This window comes from Megalobrama amblycephala, linkage group LG16, assembly GCF_018812025.1.
Source record: "Megalobrama amblycephala isolate DHTTF-2021 linkage group LG16, ASM1881202v1, whole genome shotgun sequence".
Taxonomy (NCBI): domain Eukaryota; kingdom Metazoa; phylum Chordata; class Actinopteri; order Cypriniformes; family Xenocyprididae; genus Megalobrama; species Megalobrama amblycephala.
The window spans coordinates 35,243,982-35,265,328 of NC_063059.1; the positions used below are offsets into that span (position 1 = coordinate 35,243,982).

General features: G+C 39.6%; 1 protein-coding gene and 1 long non-coding RNA gene across 2 annotated transcripts; one reads left to right on the forward strand and one right to left on the reverse strand.

Moving 5' to 3' along the window:
* Positions 1-4,763: 4,763 nt before the first annotated feature.
* On the reverse strand, positions 4,764-19,567 carry LOC125249679 (integrin alpha-E-like). The gene is made up of 5 exons (XM_048162021.1): positions 19,418-19,567; positions 19,144-19,298; positions 10,824-10,965; positions 6,296-6,412; positions 4,764-5,323 (listed from the first exon to the last, which is right to left on the reverse strand). The coding sequence occupies exons 1-5, from the start codon at positions 19,422-19,424 to the stop codon at positions 5,229-5,231; spliced, it is 516 nt and encodes a 171-aa protein (XP_048017978.1). The 5' UTR covers positions 19,425-19,567; the 3' UTR covers positions 4,764-5,228.
* On the forward strand, positions 15,267-16,368 carry LOC125249680. Its single transcript, XR_007180603.1, has 4 exons — positions 15,267-15,412; positions 15,529-15,620; positions 15,738-15,818; positions 16,201-16,368. It is a non-coding gene; the product is annotated as an uncharacterized LOC125249680 (long non-coding RNA).
* Positions 19,568-21,347: the final 1,780 nt, after the last annotated feature.

The following is a 21,347-nucleotide window of genomic DNA, read 5'->3' on the forward strand; positions in this document are numbered from 1 at the left end:
AAACCAGCGCTCTTAAAGCCACAGTAACCGGTTAGACGTGGTCTCGCGTAGCCAGACCTTCAGACTGATGGCAGAAGGTCTGGACTCTATTGCAGCTTTCATTGGCCAAGGAACGGAATATGAGGTCTCTGCAGAACAAAAGTGGGCGTTTCTGTATTTGTGTGTGTTTTCAAACTGGTGGGTGTTTATATATCATGCAATGAAAATGATCCCTTTCACCCGACCCCACCCCTAAACCCTACCCACACTCTGACGTGGGCAAATCAGGTAACGCTCTCAAAAATGCCCCTCTGTTTATGGCCTCACCCATCAATCATTAATGTCCTGCAGAGACCTGTACTTGAAGGACCGCCCAAAAGTATGTTTGACTGACATGTAACGCAACCAATCACAGTTTGTTTTGTTCTGCATCATGTTTAAGGGCTTGAAAATTTAAAGTCGATGTCCCTACAATAACAGACCGGCATGCATCTAATAAATTATTAATTCAAGAACGTAGTGCAAGTTTACTACAACAATGGAGCCGCGAACTTCACATACTTTTGAAAATCCAGAGTTTAACTGATCCTGGCTCATTCTCACAGTTGTAAACATGGCAGCTTTCTTCTTCAACGAGGGGGTTGGGGGCATTTGTTTCCAGGCGGACCGTTAAAGAACACGACACACACGTCTCCCGGACATCCTGTAGAATTCAACCAACCAGATGTCGACTTCAAGAATCCTGAAGTGTTTCCAGTTAAAGGATAAGTTCACTTTCAAATTAAAATTAGCCCAAGCGTCCTACTTTCTTCTTTCTGATGAACACAATCGGAGATATTTTAATAAATATCCTGATGCATCCGAGCTTTATAATGGCAGTGAACAGGAGTCACGAGTATGAGCTGAAGAAAGTGCTTCCATCCACATCCATCCAGCAAAGAAAGTGTAAAACTCTTGCAGTTCCAAGTCTGTATTTACAACATAACAACGTGCAGACGCCGCACTGGACTACTGCATCTTCTGAGGCAGCGGCAGAACCGTAGGAAGCTGGAATGAGTGGATTTATGAATGGCACTTTCAGCATGCTTCCTATAGCAACGTCTGAAGTTTTACGTTTTACGTGCCATGAGAAAGTCAACATAAACCACACAAAATTCGATTAGAGCAGTCAAACTGGAACGATTTCCAGAAATAACTTTTATGTATACTATAAAATAGTTTCTCTACAGTAGCAATAAGAGTGCAGGTTTTGTTCCTGTTTATAATGTTTGAGAAGATCTGTCTAGTTGTGCCTAGTTCCACATTGAAAGCTGAAGTTCTTTATATATGTTATTATGGACACAGTTTGTCTTCCACCATATGCACTCAGCTTTTCTGCATTTTCTTTTCATACTTTCGACTCCTGTTGTTTCTCCAAGGTGCTTTAGGTCTGCCAGTCTTCTATCTGACCTTCACAGGTGCAATGTCATCAATAAAATTCCTGCCATTTGAATTAAAGTCCCCCAGAAATCAAAATTTAAGTTTTTTAGCTTTTAGTATGAATATGTTAGCCTGTTATTAATAAGCTGGTGTTTTCCAAAACAATGACAAAATTCACATTTAGGAGATATAAGCATTCAAAACTTACAGTCTCTCACTTCCACTAAAATGGATCACGGATTTTCATGACATCACATCGCACTTCATTTTCTCATCAATCTTCTGTCCAATCAAATGCTCTCTAGAATCTGAAGTCCCGCCCCCTCCTACACTAAGGGTGCATTCACACTTGTCATGTTTGGTTCGATTAAAACGAACCCTGGTGCGATTGCTCGGTTAGTGCGGTTCATTTGAACGTGTGAACGCTGCCATCCGAACCCTGGTGTGCACCAAACAAGCGGACCGAGACCGCTGAAAAGATGGGTCTCGGTCCGCTTCCAAACGAACTCTGGTGCGGTTCGAATGATATATGAACGCAACACGGACCAAAGACATGTAAACGAAACAAAAACAGGAAGACGAGACCCTAAAATGGACAGAATCCTCACGCATATCGGTTTTTCTTGTCATAGTCGCGAGTTTGCCCATCACAGGCATCAGACGTGCGTCTCCCTGCAGCAGATCGTTTATGTGTGACGGATGTATTCCCGCCGCTGTTTTGACTACTTTACACATTTTATAAGCTCTTCATGAGTTCCCAGCTGGCCAAAATACCATCACATGCAGGCTACGCACACACGACATGTGAATTTACCTCAGCAAACAGCACTGTTTTGGATGTTCGGTAAGTTCCGTCTCAAAATAGGCAATACGCCATAAAATCTGACCAATCATGTTGTGAATGTATCCCTGTGCCTTTAGGTTCGGTATCTTTTGGTTCGGTGATAAAATTGCCAATCTGAACGCTAATTGGACCAGGACTAAATGGTTTTTTTTTTCTTATTTGGTCCGGACCAAATGAACCAAACGAACCGAACTACAAGTGTGAACGCACCCTAACCGACACTGAAGCTGCGGCTGAAATCAATCATTTGTTCACACATTTACTAGTTTCTATATGGTGAATGGCACATAGTGCACTATGTAGAGGAACAATTCAGACAGTGTAAATATGCTTTCCTTTGACGCGAATGAAGTCCGTTTTCGCGTTAGTGAAATGTAAACTGCCACACGCGAGCACTGTCTGCTCTGGCCCAGAGACACGAAAGCACAGACCGGATCATATCTGCGAGTCGGCTCAGACCTTGAAAGGTATCGAACCAATTAAAATTCGGCATAGAATGCTATATTTAAAAGTGATAAAGTGGCGATTAGGAGGAGAAACGGTTAGATATTAAAAGAAAACAGAGGTTTTACTGAGTTTAACGGCTCTGGCCGAGCTGTGATATAAATGAAACGCTATTGGCTATTTTAAAAAAAGGGGCGGGGCTGTTCGATACATCACCCTGTCTTCATGTTTCAGTTGAAATTACGTCAACACATTGAATAATGCTGTGCGTTTCAGCGGGCCTTTAAAGAAATCAAAGAGAAAATCAACAGTCTGCAGATATGCTTGGTGTCAAAGATATAGCCCTCATAAATAGCATGCTGGTGTTCTCATTTATGCATCTCTTTCTGGTGGAGACCAGAAAATCAAGCTTCAGTGGCAGGAGAGATTAATACATAAAAGAAAATACTGAGAAGTCTGATAGTGACATCAGACTTTTCTTAATAACAGTGGATGGAATGTTTTGACCCTTACTGATAATAAAATCTACAGTGTCCATAATTGTGTGCGAGTCACATGTTGAGTCAGATCAAAAGTTGATGTGGTTAAATCCAGGCAGACGAACAATGTAACAAATTTATTAAGTAAAAATGTAAAACTACAAAGACAACAAACTAATCAAGTAAATATGAAAATTGTAATACGTTTAAACAAAAATAAGTGCTATCTTACTCTACAGTTTATAATAAATTCCAAAGTATTGTATCTAACAGATGAAGAGAAAGAAGGAATTACAAAGAACAAAATAAGAGCAAAGAATATATATGCAGGAAACATACTCATAACCGTGTTTTCATCTGATAAGAAAAGGTCAAACAGACTTCATAGTTGGTGTAACAGCTAGATCGCCATGACCGGTCAAATGCAATGTTTGCAAAGATAGAAGAAATTAGATAGACGAGGTGTGGTTTTGACACCTTTAAGAGAATATCTCAGATCTGACTTTATCTCCTGTTTGCAGTGATGGAAACGGTGCATCACGTAATCAATTCTGATGGAAAATACACCCATTTTATCTTTCAGCACAGAAGAGACACTAAAGATCTTACATTTGACAATAATCAAACATCAGAGCATATAGCAGAAAATAAATATAAATCATTAAAGAAATCAAAAACGTGCAAAAGAACATTAATGCAACATAAGGAATATAGTGATTAATGATGATTAAATGAATAGATAGCTATCAATGACTACAATTTATAAAGAAAAGATTACAGTTTTTTACAATCGCTATAGGACACATTTCTCAATACAATTTTTCACTTTGGCACAACAGTCAATTTCACATTCAAAATGTACTAAAACTACCAAAACACTTTATACATGTCTCAAATCAACTCATTCTTTCATAACACTAGGATATGTTGTCACCCAACAACACACTTTGTCACTCATAAAACAATGTCCTAAAAAACACAGGCAGCATTATACAATGTTTTCTTTCATAAAGTTTCTTTACAAAACTAGAACGACACTGTTTATAATTCATTGCAGTATGTTACATAGTTCATGTTTATACAGTAGAAAATTATAGTTTAGCCTGTAGAGACTGATGTTGTGCTCACTGAAGAGTTTTGAAAAAGTGTGTCCTATATCAACAGTAAAAAAATGTAATAAGATTCATAAAAAGGAATAATTAAAAGACATTAATCAAAAGAATAAATTGAGATAAATAAATAATAATAATAGAAAAATAAAAATAATTGACATTTGAATATGAATAATTTTGCATACACCAAAAAAGAGTTAAGAATTGGTTTCAGCATTATCTATGTGAATATTAAAATCCCCAGCAATAACACAACAGTCAAACTCAGAGGAAAGTAGAGTAGCTATGCATCCACCTGACCTAACTGCTCTGCAGACACTTATGAAATTAAAGTTAGCAGGGGCTGTTTCATGAGGACTGATGCACTGCAGTTCATCTAATTAGATTTGATGTGATGTCACAGTTGAAATCACTACCTTATGTAGCTAAGATTAGCCACATTGCACCTTGAGCATTATTATAAAGCAGTTAACTTTCTCAAGTTAGCATTAACTTTGTCCTCCTCCCCTAATCCTTCTGTCAAAAGCATCATATATTGAGTAGCGATAAAGGTACAGAGTCTGTTTCAATACATACAATAAAAATACTGATTTACACACACAAATATGTACGTATGTGTCAAAAACAAACTGTCTGTCTTGATTAAATGTTATAAGGAAATCTTTGTAACTCATGTGAGATCGACAAAATTAATCACGTATAAGCAGTGGCATTGATTGAATGCACATAAGAAATAATATTTCTCTAACACAGAATATCTATAGACAGGCTCTAAAAGCTGCCAAGGCCGAAAATCTCTGCAAACTCATAGAAGTAAATCAAAACTATCCTAGGTTTTTAATTGGTACAGTGGCTAGATTAACAAAAAAAAAAAAAAAAAAGATTAACAAAAAAAAAATCACCCAAACTGAATATTTATATATCTTTAGTAGCCATGAAAAATTTGCTGAATTATGTGACATTCTGCTTTATACAGAAATTTTCAATTTTGAGCTCGGATTCCTCAATTCCATCCCTGTTTTCCACATCAGGGAAATCAGAGGGCCCTACAGAAGAAAAAAAAAAACACATGGATGGATAGATGAATATTACGTTTGTGCATAATTCAGAAATTAATTTAGAATGCCTTTTAAATTCCAATTAAATTCCTAAATCTGAATATGATCAAATAGAATCAAAATAAACTGAATGTCAAATAAATTAATACATCTGTGACTTAAAGGATTAGTTCACTTTCAAATTTTACTTCATAACTTGTTAAATATGGATATTTCTTCACACAAACGCACCGCTTCACTTCAGAAAACTTTGTCAAACTGTTTTGCTTGAAGGTTTTGATAAAATGTTATAGGCTTTACAGAACAATGTACGATAACAACAGATCAACAGAATGATCAACTTCATGGCAATTTTATTGATTTGACTGCCTTGACACTATTGGATAAAAAGTGAACTCCAGAGCTGCTTTATAGATGAATTGAACACATTTCATAATTAATGTTTTTGAATCAAACTGAATCAACACTGAACTGACTTCAGTTGGACAATGACACTATTGTCTTTTCAGAGCTACTTTACAGAACTGGCACCATATAGGCTAAATAAAGATGACAAGTTGGATGTGGCTAATTTAATTAAAAAAGTACTTAGACTTTAATCAGGGTAGACAACGTATTGATATTATATTTTATGTGGATGAAAATGAGGCTGTGTGGGATAGACTTACAGTGGCACACACTGTATAAAGATCCTAGATCATAATGTAACTTTCAAAACTCACAACTTTCAAAACTGTTTTGCTGTCTACTATCTTTTTGGAAAGATGTTTCTTCAGCCGAACAACTGTCATGTTGTCAAACAACAATAGCTACTGTACACTGACTGATCATGGACTGTTTGTGTTTGGCTCTAGTAAACCAATTCCACATGTCAGTAATTTTAAGGTTTTTTTGGTTCTACTTCAAATTACTCTAAAAGATTCACAGAGTGTGTGTTAATGTGAGTGTATTTCTACTCACGGTAGGTGTGATTCTCATCAGTGTCCAGCTCGATCCCCAGATTACACACACAACGGAACGATCCCGGCACATTCGCACAGCTATGAGCACATTTAGCCTGACCAGACACATCTATATCTGAGAGAGAAAATGATTGAGTAATTAGTAGATATCCTTTTTTTTTTTTTTTTTTTTTTTTGTCAGCGGAAAAAGCTACTAGTCTGTTAAACCTATGCAATTAATAATCTTCAGACTGCCACCAAAAATCCAATTTATTTTTTTTTTTTTTTTTGGCGTATGAAGAAGGATATAGCCTATTTTAAAATAAATATGCATATCCTGAAGTCTATGCAGGTTTGGGTCCAAAACTTGGACAAGTGACTTGGATACGGGTCTGGTCTGATATTGGTTACCTCTGGTCTCAAGTAGCCTAATTTAAAATAAATGTGCTTTTAATAAATGAACTCCAAGATGACCTGAATTTTTAAAACATTCCTTTTCATTTTTCGTTTCAGGCATTTAACAATATTTTATTATTTATAACAAATACATATAAATAATCCCTTCTTCTCAATCTGTGCTTCGGTCTGTAAATTACCAAACGCTCTTCAATATCTGAGCCATCTGAGAGAAGGAGTGTGGGGATTGGCTTCTTAATATTGTCGCGATTAGGATTAGATATTAGGGTATGTTTACACAACAATAATATGCTTGAGTTTTCCACATACAGAAAACACTGTATTCTGCTGGCAGGCCATTAGATGGCGATGAAACACTGACTGAACGTGAAGGCAGGAAAACACCAAGCTGACGGTCGGCCGTCGGGCAGTTTTTGTTCGTCGACCGACTAAGTTTTCTCAGTGTGTTCTGCACCGTTGGCTGAAGTTGGTGCTCAGCTTTTGTTCAACTGATTCGACATGTTGAATCGGCATCGGAGCTCGTCGGGCCGTCAGGCCATCTGATCATTCTTATTGGCTGTTCAGCTACTGCCACCTGCTGGTACGGAAAGGCATTTCATCTTACGCAGGCGCAGAACGGACGTGCTACTTTGCCGTTGGCTGTCGAGCATTGGTTTGGCGTGTCAGGGCAACTTTGGACCCAGACGCTCCTGATGTGAGCTAACCCTGCAGTCTGCTTTCATCGCCACTAGTTCGTCGGCGTCGGCTTGGTGTGTTTCTGCCTTAATGCACAAGTGCATGATGTCATCGAGACAATGGTTTGCTTTATCCAGGCGAGAAACATAGTTATCATCTGCCCACACAGCGTGGAGATTACAGAATTGAGAACAACTGGGTTATAGCAAGAGTCTTTGAGCCTGTCTAGATCATGTTGGTAGTCTTGATAGTTTTTACCTGTTTCTAACCCCTTAACATTCCTGTAAAATTTGCCTAAAATGCCTAAAAAAGGCATACCCATTCTTAAAGTAAATTGCATGCTGTTCTTGAACCATTTGGAGTATATGCATGGTTTTGGTCTCTTTTGAAAGGTATGTGTAGCAGGGGCGGTACAGTGGAACAGGATAACTGTCTGTTTTAGTAAGTTTTATTTCTGTTCAAGTTTTGCCCTACCATGGGTTGTTTGCTTTTTGTCCTCTTGGCTAAAGTCTAGGCCCTTGTATTTTTCACAGATCAGAGTTTAGAATGGAAACTTTCCATTTTATAACACAAAATGTTGCATGTAAACCCAGTGTCCTGCATGGTTTTGATGCTCTGTGAATGCTTCCAGTGTGTGCCAGTGTCTGAAGTGCATGTGAAATCATGCCAAATCTATTGGCCAACGGAGGTCAGATGATGAAGCGTAGTGCGTCATCAAGACCATAAAACAGTGCCTGCATTAAACGTCAACAGATTTGAATCATCTGAAGGAAGATGCATAGGCATATTGAAGTATGGCCACTAGATGCAGCATCTCGTTCCCTTTTCAGGGAACCGGGTTTACACATGTAAACCAGAGTTAACTCAATGCTGCGTCATGGCGTTGACGCTATGGGAACATTAATACCCATGCTGTCATACTGAAAAGATGCTTGCCCAGCAAGGCTATGAAAGATACACAAGCACATACATTTTGAGCTAAAATAATCAATCAACCCAAAAGGACCAGTGAGCATGGGGTTGAATCTATATCTGTAAAACCTTATGAATGTGTCCAGGGAGGACCACCTTACTGCAGTACAAACATCTTGCAAAGGCACACCCTTATATAATGCCTTAAGGGATGCCACACCCTGAGTGGAGTGGGGCATGACTCGTAGAAGTGAAGACAGCCCACGTGCCTCATAGGCCAGAGAATCACATCTGTGATCCAGTGCGATAAACACTGCTTGGTGACTGCAGCACATTTGCTGGACTAATAATTGACTAGATTTATGCCACTAGCCTGTGTGGTTAATAAAGTCCAGTCCGGGATCTAAAGATTTATGTGAAGCCCTTCTTTCCTCAGTGATCAAAATGGAGGAGGGAACAATGCCTGAAGTATGACGACTGAGCGGTCAAAGAAGGCACCTTTGGAATGTAATTTGGTCTAGGGACAGAATAACTGTGAACAGTCCAGGGGCAAAGTCCAATCAGAACAAGGCTATTGAAAGGGTCTGCAAGTCTCCTACTATTTTAAACAACATTAATGCCAGTAACAGAGCCGCTTTAAGAGTCAGAAATTTTTATGAAGCTGACTCCAAGGGCTTGAATGGAGCATCTGATAAACCTTCCAGGACTATTCGCTTTGCTCTTCCCTATAGGAATTAGGGCCAGGACTGGCTGGTCAAAGTCACCACATCCTGAAACCTGTCGGTGACAGCATTTACTTTATTGCCATACAGGCCAGGAGAAGAAATCAGAGCATCCAGGAGAAAGACTTTTTCTTTAATGCCCGATAGATTAAGGGTGTGTTCACACTTGTCACATCTATTAAAACGAACCCTGGTGCGATTGCTCGGTTAGTGCGGTTCATTTGAACATGTGTGAACGCTGCCATCCGAACCCTGGTGCGCCCCAAACAAGCGGACCGAGACCGCTGAAAAGATGGGTCTAGGTCCGCTTCCAAACGAACTCTGGTGCGGTTCGAATGATATTTGAACGCAACACGGACCAAAGACATGTAAACGAACCAAAAACAGGAAGACGAGACCCTAAAATGGACAGAATCCTCACGCATGTCGGTTTTTCTCGTCATAGTTGCGAGTTTGCCCATCACAGGCATCAGATGCGCATCTCCACGCAGCAGATCGTTTGTGTGTGACGGAGGGATTCCAGCCGCTGTTTTGACTACTTTACGTGTTTTATAAGCTCTTCACGAGTTCCCAGCTGGCCAAAATACCATCACATGCAGGCTACACACACACAACGAGCGCATTTATCTCAGCACACAGCATTGTTTTGGATGTTCTGTAAGTTCCATCTCAAAATTGGCAATACGTTATAAAATCCGACCATTCACATTGTGAATGTATCCATATGCCTTAAGGTTCGATATCTTTTGGTTCGGTGATAAAATTGCCAATCTGAACGCTAATCGGACCAGGACTAAATGTTTTTTTTTTCTTCTTTGGTCCGGACAAAATTAACCAAACTACAATTGTGAACGCACCCTAAGCCACATGGCAGCCATAGAACAGCCAGTGTCATGTTGGGTGGCATGGAGGGCAAGATCTGCAGAGTTCTTTGACCAGCTCAGGGTATAATCCCTCACCGACATCCAGATCCTTCAGAAAGGCAAGCTGGACCCCTCCAGGACAATGCCAAAGATTGTTTCCATGATATTTCCCCATATAAGGTTGAATATGTGGGCTGAATAGGGGTTTTTCCATGATCCCGACACCGTGGAGTGGAGATCAGGAAAAAATGCTTGTCGAGCTTACTGTGAGCTACTTCCTATTTCTCCTCTGGACAGTCCAAATTTAGTTTGGCTACGGCATGAGTTACCACCTCAAGCAGCTCCTCATATGCATATGATTGAGGAAGTGGATCAATTGAGGCTCCCACAACAACATCCACATCCAGTTCCTCAGAGCTGGATGCGGCCAGCATTAGGACCTTATTTGGATCAGAAGAAATTGCCGAGTAGGCTTCGGGATCCAAATTGGGGCTGTCGGAGTCGGAAGAGAGAGCAAGAGAAAAGAGAAACACCTTTCTCAAGCTCTTCCGCCAACTCCACCTGTGATTTCCATTATTAGAGACTAAGCGTGCTCTGCTTCCAAACACATTGCACACAAATTGCGCATGTCATCCCTCGTAATAAAGCAAGGGCATGGTGACTCACAACTCTTAAAATGCTTGCTGGCCATACTGTCTAACACCGAGTGAGATGAACAATCTGACAATCAATTCATGTGAATACAAACAGACATGCAGCTTCCTAAAGACATAGAAACTGATGACGTTTAATGCAAGTGCCATTTTTTGGTCTTGATTTCACCTGACCTCCATCAGCCAATAGAACTGCCATGACTTCAGACACCGGCGCATACTGAAAGCATTCCCATAGCATTGAGTTCCCTCGAAAGGGAAATGCCTTTCTCTATTATAAAGCATGATGTTGAAACATTTCTTACCTTTAATTCCAATTATACTTTTCAGTGAGGACAGAATGTCGTCTAATCCGGTATAATTGGAAACACTGAAAAATTGATCAGGATCTGCTATGTCCTTCATCTCTTTTATTGCTTCAGGATTAGACAGAATACCTTCACCAACCTAAAGATAACAATATTTATCCAAGTGTATGGGTTTTATGATATATTTTGTTAAATCATAAAAACTATTATCTATAAAATAACCAAGTAACATAGCTGTTGTAAGTGCTTTAGTAGGACTGGTGAACCTAGAAGTATCTACAAGGACAGATTAAAATAAATTACAGTAATGTGCAATTGTAACAAACCACAATGAAAACAAACCACAACACAACGGAATTGGCACAACATAAAAGAAACAAGCCACAATCCTAGGGATGTAATGATGCTCCATGAGTCGGTTGAAAATCGATTTAAATATGTGACAATTCAAGTTGGTTGAAATGTTCGAGAAAAGAATCGCGATACACATTTTAAACAGCAGGGTCGGTGTCCCTGAAGCAGATTACTGTGATTCCGCTTTACAGGCACGAGAACAGCGAGCAAGTTGAGCGTCAAGAGTAGCAGCAGTAAGCGCTGATGTTGAGGACGAGCCATCCTCCTTCATACAAAGACATCCTCATACATTTACAAAGACTAAAAATGAAAGCGTTGATGTGCAGATACCCCAAGATGATGTTAATATACACTAATAGCACAACGTATCTAATGTTGGATGTATTTCACAGACTGAAGGAGAAAGCTGTGTTTGTGCAGGTACTGTATTTATTGTACTCTTTCTAAATGTGTATAGAGTTTTGGTAACACTTTACAGTAAAGTTCATTAGTTAACTACTTTACTTAACATGAACTAAGGATGAACAATACTTTTACAACAATTATTAGTCTTAGTTACTGTTAATGTCACCATTTACTAATACATTATTAAAGGTGCCTTAGAACCCTTTTTCACAAGATGTAATATAAGTCTAAGGTGTCCCCTAAATGTGTCTGTGAAGTTTCAGCTCAAAATTATTATTATTATTTTTTTTAACTGCCTATTTTGGGACATAATTAAATATGCGCCGATTCAGTGCGTGTCCCCTTTAAATGCTCGCGCTCCCCGCCCCCAGGATCGCGACTCTATAATACATTGCATAAACAAAATTCACACAGCTAATATAACCCTCAAAATGGATCTTTACAAAATGTTCCTCATGGATGCTGCATGCATGCATCAGATCATATAAGTATAGTATTCATTTGGATGTTAACATGATTTATAAAGAAAAGTTGTGTTTATGAATTATACAGACTGCAAGTGTTTAATAATGAAAATAACGATGGCTCTTGTCTCCGTGAATACAGTAATAAACGATGGTAACTTTAACCACATTTAACAGTACATTAGCAACATGCTAACAAAACATTTAGAAAGACAATTTACAAATATCACTAAAAATATCATGATATCATGGATCATGTCAGTTATTATTGCTTTATCTGCCATTTTTCGCTATTGTCCTTGCTTGCTTACCTGCATAAAGTCTGTTGATCCAGCTGTGCAGCTCCAGACGTTAACACTGGCTTGTCTAATGCCTTGAACATGGGCTGGTATATGCAAAAGTTGGGGGCGTACATATTAATGATTCCGACTGTTGCGTCACAGTCGGTGTTATGTTGAGATTCGCCTGTTCTTCAGAGGTCTTTTGCACAAAACAAATTTACATAAGAAGGAGGAAACAATGGTGTTTGAGACTCACTGTATGTCATTTTAAAGTACAGAACTCTTATTTAATTATGCCGAAGTAAATTCAATTTTCAATTCTAGGGCACCTTTAAAATCAAAAGTTGCATTTGTTAAAGTTCCCCTGTAGTCAATAATTTTATCCCTTAAAACTCATCTCTGATCACTAAAGTGACACATTTAAACATTTTTCCTGTGACAAAAACATTTCTTCGTGCCTTAAAACAGCATGAATGTAACTCTACAGCCTTGCTTCATTTAATATACACGGATCTATGAATATGCTAATTTGCCCCACCTCCACTCATTTGCATGAGCTCAGAGATCCACTCGGTCAACTTACTGAGGGAAACGCGGCACAAGTGGTAGGCCTATTGCTTTTTACAATGTTGGACACCTGATGGTAATTAATATGATTAGCCTTTTGCTTAACTATGTTATCAAACAGCTAATAATGTGTTGCGAATGTTACAAACCATGTTCCCGTTCACGGTCACCAGTGTTGCCACGTCTGCGGTTTTCCCTGTGGAATTGGGCTACTTTTACACTGTTGCCGCGGGTGGCTTTTCCTGTTCGCGGGTTGAATTGACTCAAAAGAATGTGATATTTAGCCCCTGGAATGCGAATTTAGACCCCCCCCCCACCCCCACCATGGGACCCCCCTGAAATGCGATTGGGCTAGTTTTGAGGAGCAATTGGGCAGGTTTTGTTGTGAAAACCTGGCAACCCTGCCGTTCACCATCTGAGTCAGTCAAATGTCTTCTAACAATCAGTATCCTTAGAAACTCTTTGAACAACTCAGAACATCTGTGGAGAAAGGCATATAGTTCATCATAACATCGTAATATACATCAAACACCCACTATACTGCTACCCTGTTTTTCATATCAACAGAAAAATATACCGGCATGTATTCTCTTGAGACTCTCCTGGTTCAGATCGGTTATAGTTAATGAAATGCTAAAGCCTGCCTTCACGTTGACGTGATTGGTTACAAGGTAGTTTTTGAAACTGTCTTTAGATCACTGCCGTTTTAAAGAGAAAATACTTAACAATGGTGTTGACTTATGAATTTGCACATGGTTTGTCTTAAAGCATATTACAAACACCACATAGACATATAAACAACATTAAAAACTTGATTTTCACCACAGGGGGACTTCAACATTAGTTAACACACTGTGAACTAACATGAACAAACAATGAACATTTGTATTTTTATTAACTAACATTAAGCAAAGATTAATAAATACTGCAGCAATTGTATTGTGTTACAGTCACCAGTTCCTGCACTACATTTCCCAGCATCCCCTCTGTCCTGCACCTACATGTCATCACCATCACCCGCACCTGAAGTCAATCATCATCATTATCTCTCATCTGGACTCACTATAAACAGTCACCTCACTCACATTTTTGTCGGTTATCTTACGTTGCTAGTGTGTGTATCTCTTGTGTTCCTGTATGTTCCATTGGATTACCTAGTAAAGTCTGACTCTTGATCTTATATTCCTTGTCGTGTGTGTTTGTACACTGCTGGTTTGTAACAGAATAACCGACCACCCTAAATGGATGAATGGGCCAAATTCATCACTATGGCTCAGGAGAGCCACGATTTTTCTGTTTTTTCATCACAGTTTTTTCTTTTCGCCATCAACAGCCAGCTGGAGGATGAGGAATTGAAGATGTTCTGGATCGGGGCGAACTACAATGGACCCTGCAATCTCCCAGATACCACTGGCTTGAACTGGAAGGAATCCATGCTGAAGTGCTTGGAGTTCAAGTGGCCCCAATCCAGAACCCCGCCGAACCCAGTTCCCAACCAGAGACCCACCGCAGATGGAGATGACGACCCCGCCGTGACGTCAGAGCCCGCGCCAGGAGGAGCGACCGAGTCTGACATCACCCCAGAGCCTAAGGTGATGCCATCTGAGGAGAGGTTCGAGTCGGGGGTCCCATCCAGCGTCGAGGGAGTAGGTGTCGGAGACGACGAGCAGGACAGAAGCCCACCCGCTGTCACTGAGAGAGAGAGTTCATCTACAACAATGCTACTCCCCAGCTTTTTATGCTCTCACTGCATGAAAAGAGCTGTATCTGGACAAATATGGGATGGGAAATCCCTGCTAAACTTGAAGTTTCCCAAATGTATGAGGCAGACTGCTTGGAAAGGTAATATGCGAATGTAAACTCTGTAAAACTTCCAGAAACCTGATGTATGTGGATGTATACAGGAATCGGTGAAAGTTTCCTAGGAATTTTCCCAGCTAGCTGCGAGGAGTGGTGGCTGTGAGGTGTGAAGGGTTTTCATATGTTAATGACTAGCAGGAGGTGCTGGCTTTGTTTTCATAGCCAGGTCTGGGAGGGGGGTTAGCCATTGTGTGCCTATACTAGAGCAAACTTTTCATTTCACAACAAACTTGCAAGCTGCAAACACTGCTCTTCTCGAAGATGCTATCCAGCGTCTTGGTGCTCTTGAGCGAAAGTTTGACGAGCAAAGACCGCAGGAAGAACAAAGACTGCAGGAAGAGCCATTCCATAAAACAGTAAAGAGGGCACATAACGTGGGCATTGTGGTAAGTTGAGTTTTATTTTAGCGGACAATATAGTAGTAACAGTTAAATTATACATCGCCTTGACTAAATTATTTTTGACCCTTTCGTTGTTGTAGTTGTCCGGCCTTTTAAAAGTTTGTTGCGTATGTACACGACGTCGTTTGAAAACTTTGTTTCCAGTCAATGTATGTGTGCATGTATTAAAGCGTTTTTCATTCAATGTTACAGGAAGCTGTAAGGCGCCTCCACAATTCGGAAAACAACCCACAAAAATATGATCCACAAACTGGGTAAGACTGCTGTTTTTCTGCTATGTTTATTTGGCCTTTGTGGGCCATGCTGTTTATGGGGTTTTACGTATTCCTTTCAAATGTAATTAATGACACACTACTCTCTTTCCACACAGAATAAGTTCTCCTCGTAACCAAGCAGTCATGACTTATCTGCTAGAGGAACTGAGAACAACTTTTGCAGATGCAGACCCTGAGTGTATACAAGGTAATCTTAAAATGTTTAACTATTTTAATGTCCATAATTTTGGTCTCTTATATTTTGTCCATCTTATAATTTGAATAGTGTAGTTTCTGTCACTTATCTGAATTTTCTTTTATTCAGCGTGTTGCAAGACATACTTTGAGACACTTCGGAGAAAGTACAATTAAAACAGGAGCTAAAAACTGACAAAGGAAAAGACGAGTAAGTCTAGAAATTCATCAAGTTGTCTTTAAAGGGATAGTTCACCCAAAATTTTAAATTCTGTTATTTACTGACTTTCGTGTTCTTACAATTCCTGTATAAATGTTTTTTTTTCTGATAACCACAAAAGAAGATATTTTTTAGGAATGTTTGAAATCAAACCGATTATGAGTCAATGGGGCTCATGATTGGTTTAATTATAAACATTCCTTCAAAAATCATCTTTTGTGGTCATCAGAACAAAGACATTTATACAGGTTTGTAACAACATGAGAGTGAGTACATTATGACAGAATTTTCATTTTTGAGTGAACTATTCCTTTAAGTTTGATACATTTCTGGGTGTTTTTTTTTAGTGGTTAACACATTGTATGTTTTGCAGTTGCTGGATTCCAGGTCCAAGGTTGTTCAAACAGATGCAGAGAGAGAGCTTTGGCGGACTGCAACCGTGGAGCTGATGTCTGATGAGGAGGATGCCATTGTTGATGGAAGGCCAGTGTGGATTGTGAGGTCTCCATCTCACAGGAACCCACAATTGTCAGAACTTTGTCAGCAGCTTCAGCGCAGATTGGAAGCAGACATGCGCTACACTCTTTTACATCATCAGCGTGTTAAGGCTAATGGAAATGGACATGATGGACCTTCATTTCTTGAACTTTAAACTGCACTGGCTTTGCAGTTTTAATAATTGCACCACAAATTGCACATTTGTTCACTTATTCTCTTCTGTTTTGTCTTATATTCTTACTCTGTATACTTATTAGGTTAGATTTATTTAGTTTCATATTCTGCAACTTATTTTTTTTTTTTATATATTCTTTGTGTTTGCTGTGTTTGGTTAAATTTTAAATACTTTGCTGTGTGTACATATTAAGTTAAATTTATTTAGTTTTATATTCTGTAACTGTTATAATATTGCTTGTGTTTGCTGTGTTTGGTTAAATTTTATAAAAGTACTTTTTCCCCTGTACAGTGTCTATATAGTTTTCTTTATATATTTAATGCGTTAAGTGTTTGGTTTAATTTAAATTAAAAGAAATTCTAAATCCATTTTGTTTTCCATTTTGAGGGGGTTGGGTTGTATAGTTGGTGGGGTGGGGTGGTTAAGGTTTATTAACATAGCTGGCCAAAACCAATCAAGTCACTATGCTATGAGGGCTTGGGTTGGGCTAAATGAAAACCGTGACCAATCAAATACTAGTATCAGGAAATTGACAGGGTACTGTCCCAATAGTTTTCAGGGTTTTGGGTGGGTTTTTGTTTAAAACAACCAATCAAAGTTGAGAAAAAACACCAATAGGGACAGCAGAGGTGTGTCAAGGTGTGAAGTGCAAAGGGCTCTTGAGGTGTGAAAATGTCTCCTGACAAAATTCTTGAGTGGATTACTTGCCATGGCAACAAATGGCTGTATGTACCACAGTAATATCCCTTCACCAGGATACATCCGAATTGGTATCATTACGGAAGTATCCTAACTTGGTGGAATTCGATGTATACACTCAGTGGAACTAGTAGATACGTCCGAAAACCAGTGGTGTATACAGGAGTTTCCTAGTACGGATACAGCTCTTTTCATGCAGTGTCTATACTGGACTCATCAATCCAGCCTCTCTTACACATCCTCTCTTGGAAATATTTACTGAATCTCCATCTCAGCCTTCTTCCCTGACCCCAACCAAGTCTGCTGTCCTGCCCGAGCTGTCACCCATCAGTCCGGCTACACCACAATCATCTCCTCTCAGTGACGTGTTTACATCGCGGGACTACTGTGAGCCATCTCCTCTGGGGCGTAAGGATCCCATGGCTCCGCCTCCAGCATCTGTTCTCGTCTCTCCTCCTCAACCCGTCACCCTGACTCCTTCACCTACGCTCCTCCCTCCCTCATCATCTGCTGGGACCATCGAGCCATCTGCTTCGCGGAGCTGCCTCGGACCGTCGGCTTCACCTGGGTTCGGATGTCACATCGCCTACGCAATGGACCTGCGGGCCGTCCGTTGCTCTCCAGCCCTCCACCCCTACTGCTCCAGCTAGCTCTGCCCTCCCTTAGGCTCCGCCGCTGCCCTCGGTCACTCCAGCTACACCTCAGCCCTCAGGATCCCGGCATCCTCCTCGGATGATCGTCGCTGTGGCTCCGTCGTGGTCGACTGGGTCGTCGGCATCGAACCGCTCCATCTACCTTCCATCTGCGGCATGGGTTCCTCTTCCATCGCTGCGGCCGCCTTTGCTCGTCCCCAAGGTGGCACTGACGCCTTCACCACCATGGCTCCTCCCTTCAGCGTCGCCTGCCGATGTCCATCAATCCTGGTTGGGGACTGGGCCTCCATCCGGCTCATCCTCCAGCTTCGCCGTCCACCTCCTGAACCCCCTCCGGCCTACCCCTTTGGATTTTCCTCTACGGCGCATGGACACGCCTTGCCAGAGGGGGGGAAGTACTGTTACAGTCACCGGTTCCTGCACTACATTTCCCAACATCCCCTCTGTCCTGCACATCACCATCACCCGCACCTGAAGTCAATCATCATCATTATCTCTCATCTGGACTTGCTATATAAAGTCACCTCACGTGTTTGTCGGTTATCTTACGTTGCTAGTGTGTGTATCTCCTGTGTTCCTGTATGTTCCATTGGATTACCTAGTAAATGTTGACTCTTGATCTTATATTCCTTGTTGTGTGTGTTTGTACACCGCTAGTTTGTAACATATTGCTTGTTAATAGTTCATGTCAGTTAATATATTTAATGTAAACAAATGACACCTTACTTTAAAATGTTACTGGATTTTTTAACAACATGTAGATTATTATAGCATATTTTTCTAAATGTGTTCAAAAGTAATTCTTGAAAGTGTAAAAATACAAATTATAGCAAATATTAAAATCTTGCCTTTATTACAATGTGAAACCTGTCATTGTTGTACATTGTTGATTTTACTACTTATATCAGCAGCGTCTTGACCAGACAGACATAGAACGAGCTGAGCCAAAACAAACCTTCTCCCAAGAAAACAGCATTGGAAGATCTAACTGGAGGGACTTCTTTGGGATTAGTTCTAAAATTTAAATTTAGTTTTATTATTTGACCCAATATTTCAAATTCACAAAGAAATATGCAGCATTTTGTCTCAGAAATAATAAAAGAACACCCATTTCATTTATAATTTGTCTTAAATTTCATTTTGTTCATTTTGTGGTGAAAAATTGTGAGAAAATCGCATTGTGAAACCAGTATCGTGAATCCTATCGCATCGTGAGTTGAGTGAATCATTACATCCCTACACAATTCAATGAAATCATCAAAACACAATAAATAAACACCACAACACTCACCCCAATGGAATAGCGAGTGACATCTTTCATTTGTGGCATGTTCAAAACATCAGTAAGATTCATTGGGTCTCCCAAAATCTTCCCGTCAGACAATACAATTATAATTTTTTTGGAGTTTTTTTTTTGATCCATTCTCAAGGATGAAAATATTTGTGCTGCAAACAACCAATGAAACCAGTGAGACCCTAACATTAACATATTACCAACAAAAGTGATGCATGCAAATCAAACACTTAAAATGTCTAGTGTTTCACATCATAATTTGTAAACTCACAGGACATGATGGATGGCAGAGGCAGTGTTGGTGAGATTGAAAATTTGCTGTATTTCCTTGACCTTTTGCAAGGTTCTGGCACGATCCTTATTTTCTAGAAGAGAGAGCTCTGTCCTGATGCTACTGCCGTATTGCACTATTGCAAAGTTAAACTGAAGAGAGAGGGATTTTTTGTTGATAAAATACATTTTAAATTATACTTCAAACAGCTATAAATGTGTGTCATAAAATCCTTTAGTGTATACTTGCATTGAAACATGCTTTCCAAACATTTAACATAAAATTGTAGATGAAATCTTTGGCTCTCTGAAAGTCATCTGGTTGAATGCTATCAGAGCCATCCAGCACAAAAGCAATCTCTGCCCCAGCATCTAAAAAATATTATACGCTTTAAGATATTAATTCAACATTTATCTTTCTAAATATTAAATTATTTGAATGACATTTTCAAACACTAGATAATAATGATGAATATTGTCTGTACCTCACTGAGAGAAAAGTACAACAGTACGTTTTGGGAATCTTTCCTGTTATAGTTAAAGTCTGGGCCAACTGGCAGATGCCTTTTCATGTGTCTAAGTTCAGTGTCCAAGCATCAGCATCGTGATGGATGGAGATATGCTTCTGACTATCTGTCCACATGTGGAAGATTACAAATTTTGTCTATTTTTCTTAGCCAATCAGAATCATTTTAATCTAAGTAATGACGTAGTTAGTGGACTCTGTTAGAGTATAATTGCTGTGGAAATGTGAATGTATGCAGAGCGGCCTACAAACTCCTTGTGAGACTTGAAGCTGGCTTCTGCCGATGAAACTGCAAACTATTCTTCAGTAAAATTTTCTTCAATTTATTTATTTTTTACTCTGACTCTAGGTCTTCATAGGGCTGGGCGATATGGGCAAAAAGTCATATCTCGTTATTTTTTTTGGCTAAATGGTGATATATGGTATACAGGTGCTGGTCATATAATTAGAATATTCGTGAAAAAGTTCATTTTTTTATTGTAAATTATTTAAAAAAATGAAACTTTCATTTATACTAGATTCCCTACATGTAAAGTAAAACATTTCAAAAGTTTTTTTTTTTTTTAATTTGTTGATTAGAGCGTACAGCTAATGAAAGTTCAAAATCCAGTATCTCAAAATATTAGAATATTTACATTTGACTTTCATTAAATGACCATCCCTACAGTATAAATTCCGGGTATCTCTTGTTCTTTGAAACCACACTAATGGGGAAGACTGCTGACTTGGCAAGTGGTCCAGGAGACAATCATTGACACCCTCCACAAAGAGAGTAAGTCACAGATGGTCATTACTGAATGTGGTGGCTGTTATACAGAGTGATGTATCAAAGCATATTAAATGCAAAGTTGACTAGAAGGAAGAAATTGGGTAGGCAACAAGGATGACCACAAGCTTGAGAATACTGTCAAGTAAAGCCGATTCAAACACTTGGGAGAGCTTCACAATGAGTCAAATGAAGCCGGAGTCAGCGCATCAAGAGTCACCACACTCAGACATCTTCAGGAAAAGGACTACCAAGCCACTTCTGAAACAGAAACAACATCAGAAGCATCTTACCTGGGACTAAGGAGAAAAAGAACTGGACAGTGAACAGTGGTCGAAAGTCCTCTTTTCAGATAAAAGTAAATTTTGCATTTCATATTGAAATCATGGTCCCAGAGTCTGAAGGAAGACTGGAGAGGCACAGAATCCAAGCTGCTTGAAGTCTAGTGTGAAGTTTCTGAAGTTCAGTAATGATTTGGGGGGCCGTGACGTCTGCTGGTGTTGGTCCATTGTGTTTTATCAAGTGCAAAGTCAATGCAGCCATCTTCCAGGAGATTTTGGAGCACTTTATGCTTCCATCTGCTGACAAGCTTTATGGAGATGCTGATTTCCTTTTCCAGCAGGACTTTAAGCACCTGCC